Raw genomic sequence first — 13399 nt, 5'->3', positions numbered from 1 at the left:
ACTTCAGCTTCTGAGAAAGTAAATCAGAAGAAATGGCTTAGTATAACTGTACTGTTTATACAGTTTATACAGTTTATACAGTATAACTGTTTATTCAGAAATGATCCTCTGTAACCATTGAGAGCTGAAATACCTGATACTCTCCTGCACTAAATGTGCAACACTTGTTTTCACTTCAACTTTTCAGCATTCTGCCCACTAACGTGAACATTAACATGCTAGTCAGTGTGCACTTGCATTTTTTTGCAAATAATTATTTATAACGAGAACAACTTTTCTTCAAATATGCGCATATCTCTTAATGTGCTGCAGCACTTTGACATCAGTTCACACATTTAGGGTTTCTAATACTTGTGGTTAAATGTGTGTCGTCCTATTTATTTTAAGACACACCACACTGGCCACTGAATACAGCCTATTCTACCCTTTATGTTCAGCAGAACTGTATTATCAGTCCAATTCAGCCTACTTGTAAGTCAAATATGTAACCATTAAGCCACACCAACATGGAGGAGCTATCAGAAAACTGTTGTATTGAAAGCCTGTCATATAAAAACCTGATATGAGAGAGAGGCAGGGCAAATGCCCTGATGTTACTCACCACTATCTGCCACTATGGTATTGCATCGCCATGAACTTCTTCCAGCAGAGCAGATGTTGAAGGGTAGGATTATAAAGAGAAGTCTGATATCACAACTTTGAGAGTGACCCAATAGTGTTAAACAGCCCTAAACCTATTTCGTCAACCTTAACCATTATCTGAGGTCAATGATAAGAATGATGTATGGGCACATGCTGTTTTTACTGTTGTACCACCACTAGATGTCTTACAGCAGAGGACATAACATTATTTGCATAGAAAAATGTACTTGTATTAAAAGTATTTAAAACGTATGGGGAACTTACAGTATTGTTGAATATATATTAATGTGTGTATTAGAAATTTAGGATTTTTCTTTAAACAAGCTGACAGGAATCGAAGCTTTTCAGCATAACCAAATGAAACGGACAGCACTGTGCACCTGGAGGAGGCTTGTGAATAGACTCAAGCTCTGTGCATGTCGTGTGCATAGTTGCAGTGAAACAGTTCACACCCCACTCTCAGATGAACATGTTAAGGAGGAAATCGTTTCAGCCCACTACACTGGCCAGAGGTTCATGCGACAGGTTTAATAGACGTGATGCAGAGCTGTTGTAAACTAGTGTCATAAATCGAACGATTTGTGTCTCAAACACACATTTAAAGAACTACACAACACTGTTTTGTACAATATAAGTTTATTCATTGATGTGTTTCCATGGACCGGGGACACATGGAAGGCACACATTCCACTCTGACTAATGTTTGTTATTGTCTGTATCTGTGTTTTTGTAAACAAGAAATCATGAAATGGAAGATGCTTTGTTTAATAATAATGATTTTCTTTGTCTTACCTTCTCATTTGAGCTTTCTAATAAGAGGGGCCTGCAAACAGGAAGCCAGATATATATCGTCCTGTGGGGGAGGAGTTGAATTGAGAATGTGTTTGCATTGAATGCATGTGTTTTGAAATGCTTGTGGGTTTTTTTGTAGTTGAAATAGAGCATGTTAAAGAAGATGCTATGACTGATGTTTGTATAATAAAGTGGAAATGTTAGAATATCCCGTTTGTAATTGACTGATGGTTGTCATTGGACTGTTTGAATGTGGGGGAGGAGCCTCATCCATAAAGAGAGTCCAGGGCTGCGTCCGAATTCGCATAGCCTACTCTCTTGAGTAGATACTGTAAGAAATTGTAGTCTGCCTCGACCAAGATTACACTCCAAAATATATTTTAGAATGAGCTCATCCCCAAAATGGCTTAATTATCATAAAGATCAAAGAAAGTCAAGTTATATTGTTTCTTCAACATCTGGGTTGATCACATCCTGAACAAATGGTAGTCAATTGTAGAATGGGAATGGGTGTGGGACACAGAGAACCATCTCAGAAAATGGGGTGTCTCAATTTCATTAACATACAGACCACAGCTGTTGCAACAAGAGCAACTTCATTTACATAAGAACAGGATAAAAGGTTTAAGATTTGGATGTTCTGGGTTCATTCTGACGCCAGTGAACCCAAGGTGCTTTGTGTACCTTGCCACTGCTATGCTGTAATAAACTTAATTTTTGAGATCTTCAACGTCCACATAATTTTCTTACAATACGTATATTAAATATTACTTTGCGAGCATTAAAAAGGTATATTTGACATAATATTTGTTTGTAGTATGAATGTAATCTGGATGTACTACATCCACCATATCGTCATATGACCTGTACCAGCGTCAGTTGTGTCGCTTCACCTCCATTCATAAATCCTTTCCTGTGGCCTCATGGGATAGTAAAGTGTTCATCTAATACCCCAATGCATGCAGAATCTCGCCTGAAATAGTAGGTCATCCGGGTACTTTTTGCCTACTGTTTTATGAGTAGGCCTACTGTGAATTCGGACATAATTCTTTGTCACATACTGTTTTTCGTCTACTAGGACAGTATGCGATTTCGGATGCAACCCAGATGTTTAGTAAAAGAAGAGTGTCTTTAAGCTTTTCTTTAAAGGGATAGTTCACTTTGAAATAAAATTTTGGTATGTTTTAGCTTACCTCAATGGCATCCAAGATGTAGGTGTCTTTTTTTCCGCAGTAGTTTCAATTTTGATATTTTTAGGTCAAACCGTTCTTGTCTGTCAGTCATTTAATGCAGGTCTGTGGTCACTGTCTCAAAGAGCATGCACAGAGAAGTAAAAATTAAACAATTCCCCATCGTCCAAATTAAACAATTCCCCATTGTAAGTACACATTGATGGCCTACGACACGAAACGAACGGTTTGTGTGAGAAAACGAACAGTATTTATATCGTTTTTACCTCTTATACACAGCCACGTCCAAGTGATCTGAGGGCGGGCGCGCATCCTGGTGTGTGACGTGTAGGCAGACTGGTGCATAGATATATACACTAGATGTCGCCTTGTCTACGGCAGTTCATTGGAACGAATGTCTTTAAGGCGACATCTAGTGTATATATCTATGCACCAGTCTCCCCCACATTTTTTTATCCTATGTTGGATGACCAATGGTCCCTGTGACTAGAGAGAGAAATTAAGCCTCTTAAATCTTTGAACCTCTACTGGTTTTCTCTGATTGTTTCGGGAAAAGATTCGAAGCATCAAGAGTGGAAAACAGTGCCATCTTGTGGCAGGTAAAATTTATAGCAGCCATAAGCTGAGCAGCCGAGAGCACAGCTCCATTGTTTTATTCTATAAGCACAAATAAAAGCCTGACAACGCTAAATGTTCAGTTTTCTGACAATTCACTTATTAAAGTGTGGCAATAAATTAAATGTAACAATAATTATAATAATTCCAACAGAGTTGTTTGATGCAAGTAAATGGTGCTCTATTTTCTGGTTTGCCTACTGTTTATATGGCAGAATATATGCTAATATAATGTAATATATAGGCTATAGGCTTATATATATATATATATATTTTTTTTAGTAAATGGACTTGAACCATAAATCCTTTTAGAGTAGTCTGGGTTAAAAAATTCTGAAACTCAGAGTGAAGCATTCACGTGACTGGAAAGAAAGTGAAGGTGTGTTCGACATGCGACATCCGCTAACCGCGGATATAACCGATCGGCGAGAGTTGCCGCGTGCAGGCGAGGATGAGCTGTCCTAGACAACGACTAACGTTACAAATTTATGTTCTTGAAAATTTTGATATGGCCGACACATGACCAAAGAGATGACGTTCCGATGAACAAATAACAAAGAATAGGGAAAAGGAAAAAGGAGAAGGAATGCGTGAAGTCCCGAATTTACATCGGAAAAGCGTTCAAAAGGTGGCGAGAACTCCGCCGGCAGAAGGGCTTCCAATCCGACATTCAGGTGGCTCTGTTTTTGCTGGACAGGTGGGTAAATCCAGTTTGGTTTTTCTAAATGGTTCATGACTGTTTCAGGAAGCACGGAAGGGAGGGGGGTGGGGGGATGAGGAGGAGGGAGGGTCGAGCTAGCCTCCGTTTTGTTTGACAATACTTTGAACGTCAACAAGAAGTGACGTCACCCAACATCGCTTAGAGCATCTTTAACAAGTTAACAAGACACACCTGGGGAAGACTAATCAACAGGGAAAACTACAAACTTGGCCACAGGAATGAACACAGAAAATATGAGAACACTTCAACTTAAAAGCCCTTAAGACAGGGTAACACAAGACAGGCATAATGACAATTGAAATGCTTTGATTGATTAAAAATGACTAATAAACACACGACTACGACAAAATATGCTTTATCTGAGTTCTTCAAGCCTTCTCGGGTTCAACACATAGAACAGCGGTGATCAGATTTGGAAATCACCCTTGTGCTTGTTCGCAGCCATTCACTCTCTCAGCTGGCACCAATTTAAATGAACTCTCGTTTACATAAACTACATATACCATTATAAATCAACACATTTCAAACACATGGTCTGTACCGGTTGAAAACAGAACAGCGGTGATCAGATTTGGGAATCATCCTCGTGCATGGTTCTATAATGGAGGTGAACATCAAACCTAATATTACAATACATATAACAATGGTATGAACACAAATCATATTATATTCTTTTAAACACGCATATAAGTCAGTACTAACCCATAAAATGGTTATACAATTAATACAATATATTTTTCTCATGGAACACTGATGCACCGCAGCCATTTACTCTCTCGACTGGCGCGAATCTAAATGACCCTACCGGAACCAGTTCATTATACGACCACGACCAGATCTGGGCGGAGAGTGCAGGTAGAGTGTGATTAAAGGGGCCATACATGACAATAAATGTAGCAAGTGGAAGCACATATTTGACCCATTACAATAGCATCATGGACTGCTCTGGGACCAGCCCATGCCTCTGCTAACCCTCACTGACCCAAGAAGGAGTGTGCAAAAACTAGCAATCCTTTAATTCCGTTACACACACAGATCGTACAGGCAACACTTTGGCTATCCTCTTAGCAGCTCTATGGGAAACAGTAAGTGCTAAGAAACTTGTTGATTCTGCTTTGGCAGCCCACTGACAATTGACACACGATGTGGGGGAGGAGATGTCTTCGACTGTTTTATGTCATTGTTACGGAAGCAGACTCAGACAAGGTTGATGAAAGTGAACAGGCTGTTTATTGACAACAGATGAACTAGCAGTTAAGTGAATAGTGCAATGGATAATCTGGAGAGCGGGATACTGGCGGTGAATGGAATACCTCTTCTTACAGGAGTGATGAATGGTGGATGGAGAGATGGATGATGGGCTGAATGCACACACGTAAAGATGAAAAACCGCACTCTCAGGTTCTATTTTCATACATTTATTATTACCATGTCCTCACAGACGCGTTTCGGCCTAAGCCATCATCAGTGTGTGACACACTGATGATGGCTTAGGCCGAAACGCGTCTGTGAGGACATGGTAATAATAAATGTATGAAAATAGAACCTGAGAGTGCGGTTTTTCATCTTTACTTTTGATAAACGTTTTTTATTACTCGCACCCATAAACTATTTTGAGAGTTGAGCGCGCCTGCTCTTAATACTGAATGCACACACCTCAATGGAAATACAGGTGGGAATGGAGAATCACTGGAGTAAACAAGGAAGGTGTCCACTTTGTGCAGGAATGAGATCGGACAATGAACTGGGGTGAAGTGTGTGCTTATATAGCTGAGGTGATGAGGGAGTGGCGTAGAGCGCCATCATAACTATGCCAAACCTATGGGCGGCAGTGTAGGGAGAAGGATAAAGCCATGCAAGCCAATCAGAATCCTCAGAATGGACAACAACGAATAACACAAGCATTTCCTGTCCCATTTTCTGGCGCATAATGTGACGTTTGATAACCTAAAACCCTGTTTCTCCCAGTCGACACGGCAACACGGTAACTGGCGTAATCAGAAATCTCCACTTTGGCCGGAGTTTTTAGAAATAATCGTTTTCTGTGATAAAAACTGGGTTTTCGTGTAAATGAGAGGCCAAACCGCAGGGAAATATCTGCGTCTTCCCTTCGTGTAAAGGGGCTAAATATGCCTGCCACAAACCTCTTTGCCAGAGGCTATAAGAAGTGAACAAATGAATTTGCCAGTAATGTCTGGTCACATCTTTCATTCAGATTCTCAGGATGTGCTGGATAGAGCTGAATGCTCCATTACAATGAGAGAAGCTGTCCAGTGGGCTTGTCACAAACCATCTCAGACAAAGATCTTGAGAAACTCAGAGGCTGCAGAAACCTGCTTTGTCTAGACACACGAGTGGTGATCCTGCTAGTGTACAGGGGCAGAACTTTCGTGTCCAAAGACAAAATCCTGCCACACATCCCCAGAGGAGATCTCAGTCCCGTGGGCCAACATAGAAGCTCACGGAGAGGTGCAGGATCTGACGGCAGACCTGCATAGGGGTCGGGGCCATCTGTCAACTGTTCCTCTCAACTTTCACGGGCCAGTTGGGAGAGAGTGGTCTCAGACCAGTAGGGTTAGCTACTGTAAGGGTGGATTTCCTGCAGGGGTTCAGGACCCACTGCTACTTATACCAACAACGGAAGTAAGCACAATTATAATAGCTTAAGAGAACGTTGCTATAGAGTAACCATATTGTATTGCAATAGGTAGCACTTCAAAGTCAATACCAAATCAAAACTAGTTAGCACATCATATGTAATTGAAAGGATTTAATGACAATATGGTTATGGTTACACTGAATAAAGTTACAAAATAGATGAATGAGATGATAAAAACTTATACCATTAATTGTACCCAGCATATATGTAAAATGTTACCCGAGAGATAAAAAGAGAGAGAGAGTGTAGAGAATAAGAGAGAAAAGTAAAAAGGCAAAGAAAGAGCCAGCGCAAAGAAGAGCCAGAGAATAAAAAGAGACAGAGCAACCGTTACAATCTTCTTTTATCCCTTCCTTGACCATGTGACCGAAACCCATGTGAGACTTTCAAACTGACCAATCAGATAATTACAACTCCACCCACCGTACTAAAGGTGTGACAATTAGAAGACACCCAATGTCCACATATATTGGCCTACAGGCCTTGAGCACTATCAGCACCTCTTTGTCTTTAGGAATTCCAAAGGGTCCTTGGGGTAAGAAAGAGGGAGTTGTGTTATTGACATTATGCCTCACACCTCACAAAACAGATTTCAGACAGGCTTCTGAGGCAGCATAATAGTTTAATGATCTACAACAAAATAGAGAGAGCTTTGGTGATAACTAATCAAATATTTAATTGCTACAATACTAATTTCTCGCTAGAATCTACATCAAAAGTGGAAAACATTGGTCATGCTGCATTCACGTGCTATTGGAAATTTCCTACTTCCCACTTCTGAAGTTGTGATTACGAGTGTCGATGGAGCTCGTCTCATTCAAGTGCTTGTTGTCGGATGGAACAGGAATGATGGAGGATACCAGGTTTATTCTTGCCCATTTATTGGGAAAATCTTATTAAAGCCAAAATTATATTTCACGTCCAATTAATTGACAACCATATAAACATTCACAGCACTAGATAGTCAGTATGTTGACAATTCTGGAATTGCAGTCAAATACTTGCATGTTTCTTACAATACTACATATTCCTGCAATACCGGAGGATGCAGTTTCAGGACCGCAGTTCTAGTAGTAAGACCTCATTTCTATGAGCCTATTTTTTGTGACCATTTAGCACCATTTAGCCAATTCTTCTCCAACAGAGGAGTCCTGATTAAACCTAAAACAAACAGATGCAAAGACGAGACCCAATGATATTATTCGATTTTTCTTCTTTTGAACGTAAGAACGGGCGTGGCCATTTTAAATGTAAATAATCAGAAGGAGTAGCCTTCTTCATTTTGTAAACCATATTCAAGTGTATAATCACGAATACAGTGTTTTTCATGTTTAGAAAAATACCACCTACTTAATGTGCTGAAATAAGGAAATGAAACCTGTGGTCTCTCATGAACATCATTCACTTTTTCTTATAATCAAATAAATTCTTACCAGTTTTGTCGATTATGACGCGACTTTCTGAGTAATGAATTTCTGAGATATTTTTACAACATCACACACTGAACAGTTGTTAACAGGTGTAAATTCAGTTCCCTATCAGTCAGTCACGTTCGACATTACATCAGTTACTGATGAATTGGGATCGCGCCTGAGAGCCCAATCACTTTCGAGTGGTACAGAACATGCCAATGGACATTGGCATGTGAGATTTGCATCACAAACCACTCCCGGTGCCACGGGTATATAATGAATCATGCAGGATTCACTAATTAAGCTTTGGAGTCAAGCGTTTCTGGAGAAGATTCTGCTCTGCTTTCATCTTTCGTGGTGGAGAACCAGGAAGAAGTTCTGCACATGGTAGTGTGGCGGTGCGTCAGCGGTGGTCTCCTTCCTGGAGAACTCTGCATGCTGTAGATTCCTCTGACAGAGCATTTTGCACACCGAGCAGGAGACCTTTTCCCCTGTGCACTTCAGCACAAAAGAGCTTTTTCCCCTGAAAAAGTAAACATGGGTGTGACGTTGCATCTTTTTCAAGATGTCATTCCACCCATGTGTTTCTGGATGCGGTCTTTACCTGGCCCCGGATGACAGTCATGATCACTGTCTCACGTGTCCGGGCTGTGAGCACGCTGAGACAGCATTCGTGGATGAGTCATGTAACCACTGCAGGAAGATGACCATCGTGATGCAAGACTCCAGTACCTTAAAAGAGGTGGGGTCCCCTCTGCTATCCCCCAATCTAGTTTCTCTGCTCAGCGCAGAGCTAATTTGGCTAATCAAGGCTTACAGCACCACACCACTGGACAGGCCGCCGCCTCCCTGCATGGCCCTCCTGCAAGTCTACCAGGTCAAGTCACTCAAAGATCTGCACAAGGGTAATTCTGACCCAGGGTTGATGCATGGCTGCGGGCCAGCGACGGACCTCACCCTCTGGGCATCAAAAATCACTGTGCTGTCCCTTGGGCAAACGATGTCCACACTTGTGGTCCAGGAGCACCATCTCTGGCTGAACCTGGCTGTACACGAGGCACTGGAAGGCGCAGCCATCGTCGTGTTTTTCTTAGGGACCCCAATTCATCAGTCACTGACGTAACGTCGAACGTGACTGACTGATAGGGAACATCTAGGTTACTAATGTAACCCTGTGTCCACCACTAAGCGACCAAGCACTGGCTTGAGTGAGTCCTGCACGCCTCCTTATATAGCCGTGGCAAGGGGAGTGGTTCGGGATGCAAATCTCACTCTCATGTCCATTGGCTTGTTCTGGACCACTTGAAAGTGATTGGGCTCTCAGGCACGATCCCAATTCGTCAGGGAATGGGGGTTACATTAGTAACCTAGACGTTTCTGAGAAATATTTTTACTGGTTGGGGCATGCATGAATTTCATTATTCCTGTGTTTGGGCGTGTCCATGAGACAAATGGAACTGGATTTTATTATTATTATTTTAAAATATGTTTTATGCTATTATTATTATTTTTAAGTTTTCCACAAATTAGTTTGAAACAATCTGTATTGTAAAAAGCGCTAAATAAATAAATGTGGCTTGACTTGACTAGTGTAGGCTCACAACCTAAACTAGACCTTACTTTCATGACACACAACAAGATTTTAAAAAGGCAGTTTTATTCACTTTTTTTAACAGTAGCCATATCATGATCTTTATTTCAACATTAAACTTTTAGCCTGTACAATCATTTTAAATCATTATTTACACTCCTCCTGCAGTACCTCCTAGACCCACTGGGGGGTTTTGAGTACAGGTTGAAAACTGAAGACTTGAAGAGCACTTAATATTCCTACTACTAGTAGTATTAAACGACTCCCTGTTGAGTTTATTTTTCCAATATTTGACCGATATATGCCATAAAATTGTTTGCCTATACCCACAATACAGTACTCCTTACATCTTCTAATTGTAAATGTTAAACTTATTTTAAGCTTACAATTAAAAGGGTAAGCAAGTTTTTGCTAATATTTTAATTTCAAAACAATCCTTATTCATTAAGCTCCCTTTCACCTGTTACTAGATGTGATCAAGAAACAGTTTGATATCACTTGGATATCACTTGCATTACTGGATACAATAAACAAAATATATAAGTTGGATCATGTGCAGCAGGCCTAAAATAAATGCACTCTATTAGCATCACTCATATTTAGCACAAAAGCTTTGCAAGATTGTAGTCATCTGTTGTCACTCGGTTCATCGCATTCTAAAGCTCTTTTTTATTAAAATCATCTGTTTGGAGCCTCATTAATAATAGTATTTTGGGTTTACTCAATATTCATCACAACAGCTTTCATAAATGTTATCATCAGATTTGTCTACCACACTTTTATTCTCTGTTATATTCATGTTGACATAGTCTTCTTCAGAGTCATCCGTGTCCACATTGACATGGTCCTCTTCAGAATGATAAGTGTCTATATTAATATAGTCTTGATCAGAATCATCATGATCCATGTTTTCTTCAAGTTGTACATTTTCATAATCAGCCTCATCATCATCATCTTCATTTTTGTTGTCATGGGATCCACCTGCATACGTATTAGCTGGACCTAGAGACATTGCAGAGATGAAGGGACATAGTTATTAAAGGAATTGCTAATAAAGACAGAGTCGATGGAAATAATAAATAAAGACATCTAATAGTTTTTATGAAATGCTACGCTACCTTTTTTAAAAGAGCACTTAAAATTAGTTTCCTTTTTCCTTTGCTTTTGTCTTCTCTTGACCAGGAGGATGATTGCGAGGACAGAACAGCACAGTAAGAGCAGCACAGCTGACACCGCAGCACCAATGACAGGAAGCAGGGAGGCTGAGACAGACACGGTTTAGTGTTAAACTTTCAGTACCAGCAGTCCAGACTGTTTTTAGGCTCTTTCACATTAATACCTTTGATAGTGATGACCAGCAGTTCAGAGGCAGACGAACGGAAGGTGCGTGAGGACAAACTGACTTCATAAACACAGCTGTAGTTTCCTTCATGGGAATAATCTGCCTCAGGAAAGGAGAAGGAGGCAGAGAGATTGACAGCTGACTGACTCCTGGTCATATATGATTCCCGAAACAGGTAGAAGGAGCCTCCAGGATGCTGAGATTCAGTGGAACAGATGATAGTGAAACTGTGGCCCCAGGTGATCACTGGCCCCTGAGGCCCCACGTCAAACCGCCCATCAGGAGCAATGCGGGGCAAGCTGGGCTGCTGCAAGTGCACTAGAAAACAAAAAGAATAGTTATATGGTTACAGAGCCTCAAGCATTAAATTCAAATGGATTTAAATAAAAAATGGCTTCAATAATTGAATTCAATCTTGTCGGGATCAAAATGTAATTCACACACATTTTACAAATCAGCAGAATAAAGTAAAAAAGAAAAAGACATCAATACAGAATGAATTCACTTTCATGCAGCTAATGCATTTATATACAGTATAGGCAATGAGACAGGATTAAACACTCACCTACAGTGATTTGAACAGTGTTACTCCAAGGCGACTTTATAGTGGTGTTTTGGTAGGAGTAATTACAGCTGTAGATACCCTGATGTGAGACGCCTACATTAACAAGGTTGAAAGTCGCACTAGATACATGTTTCTCGGAGGACACAGATGATCCATTTCTGAAGAGGCGGAATTCAGCATTAGCATTGCATCTTGATTTAGGTGTTGTGCATCTGAACTGAATGTTTTCTCCAGGAGAAACAACTGCATGTGTGGAGATCAGGGAAAGAGTGGGCATCTCCAGGTCACCTGCAAAAGAAATATACATCCATTTAAAATTACTTGCAAAGATTTGATGAAATACATTTAAGCTTAATGTGATTTCTATTGCTCATTTCTCCCTTAAAAATAAGTTAAGATGCAAAAGATTTTACTTACCTCTTAAACAAACAACACCAGCATCTTCACTATGATTACAGTTGTGAACTCCTCCTCCGTGTGAACATTGTATGAGTTTTCCTTCACCTCCCGAACATCCAATATCATCCAGCCAGATCGATCCTTGGCCTTGACCAAAGGCGGCACTTTGAGGAGCACTGATGGCTGAGCCACACTGTAACTGTCTGCACACCACAGCAGCATCATTCATGTCCCAGTTATCATCACACACGGTTCCCCACTGGCCATTATGAAGGATCTCCACTCTTCCACAGCATGAATCAGACCCATTGACCAATTTTATGTCTTAAAAATGTAAGAACAATGTGATTAAAAAACTATGTTGTAAGTATTCGTATACTGTATGCGTTTCACATTGTTTTGAGCCAAGCACCAAACGTGCATAGCCTCTTTGCTTTCTCTCATTTTTTTTACAATTATTATTTGGGGCCAAACACTATAAGCTTATGTTGTTTTTAATCACAAGCAAAACAGCAAATATACAATGCTATTTTAGATCTGGGTAAAACATATATACTTTTACCTAAGCAGACGACACCTGCATCTTCTGAATGACCGCAGTCATGTTTTCCAATAGGATGGTGTGAGCACTGTGTGAGGGATGATTCACTTCCTGAACATTCCACATCATCCAACCAGATCGGATCACTTCCTCGGCCAAAAGAAGCGCTGGAGTTTGCACTAACAGCTCCTCCACATCCCAACTGTCTGCACACCACAGCAGCATCTTTAATGTCCCAGGAATCATCGCACACTGTTCCCCACGTGCCATTATAAAGGATCTCAACTCTCCCAGTGCAGTCATTAGTACCATTCACAAGCCTGATACTAAATCCACCTAAAAAATAAAACAACTATATTATAAATCAATTCACATCTTACAACATGCTAAACTTACAAACTAGCAAAAACCGTCAGTCATCCAATGTAACTAGAATAAGATCTGAGTTTTAAAAGAGTGACTAACAGTTTGTTACTTACCAGTTCTAGACGTTAAAGCACTGGCTGTTGAGATGAAAAACAGTGATATTTAAAAACACTGTACTTACAATCAGATATTATAATTTACTTTACTGTCACCATCACTAAGTTTCCGACAATAATGTCAGTCTTTGAAAGACTTTGAATTTTCAAATTAAAATAGTTTACAAGAGCATGATTATAAACACAACAAGACTGTGAAAGTAAACTAATGACATGAAGTTTTTCTGCTTGTCTGCCCTTACGAAAAAGAAGTATACTTCAAGTTCATTTTATGAAGTATACTTAAGTAATGTTCAAGTACATTTTTAAGTATACATTATGAAGTAAGTATACTAATGTCAATATGTACTAGTAGTAAACTTGTAAGTGTACTATTTTAATACCGCTTGGGACTAAATTGGCCCACTTTTAGTATATAAAAGTATATGTTTAAGTGTACTATAAGTGT

General features: G+C 40.0%; 1 protein-coding gene across 1 annotated transcript; it reads right to left on the bottom strand.

Annotated features, from left to right (window-relative positions):
* Nucleotides 1-10313: 10313 nt before the first annotated feature.
* Nucleotides 10314-12157, bottom strand: LOC307171563 (scavenger receptor cysteine-rich domain-containing protein DMBT1-like; the record flags this gene model as incomplete). Its single annotated transcript, XM_079893268.1, has 5 exons — nt 10314-10624; nt 10741-10884; nt 10962-11282; nt 11530-11817; nt 11947-12157. The coding sequence occupies 5 exons, from the start codon at nt 12155-12157 to the stop codon at nt 10344-10346; spliced, it is 1245 nt and encodes a 414-aa protein (XP_079749394.1). The 3' UTR covers nt 10314-10343.
* Nucleotides 12158-13399: the final 1242 nt, after the last annotated feature.

Source organism: Squalius cephalus, assembly GCF_949319135.1.
Source record: "Squalius cephalus genome assembly, chromosome: 1".
NCBI lineage: Eukaryota > Metazoa > Chordata > Actinopteri > Cypriniformes > Leuciscidae > Squalius > Squalius cephalus.
Note: the sequence above shows the minus strand (reverse complement) of the source record. Positions and strands in the feature narration are given on the sequence as shown.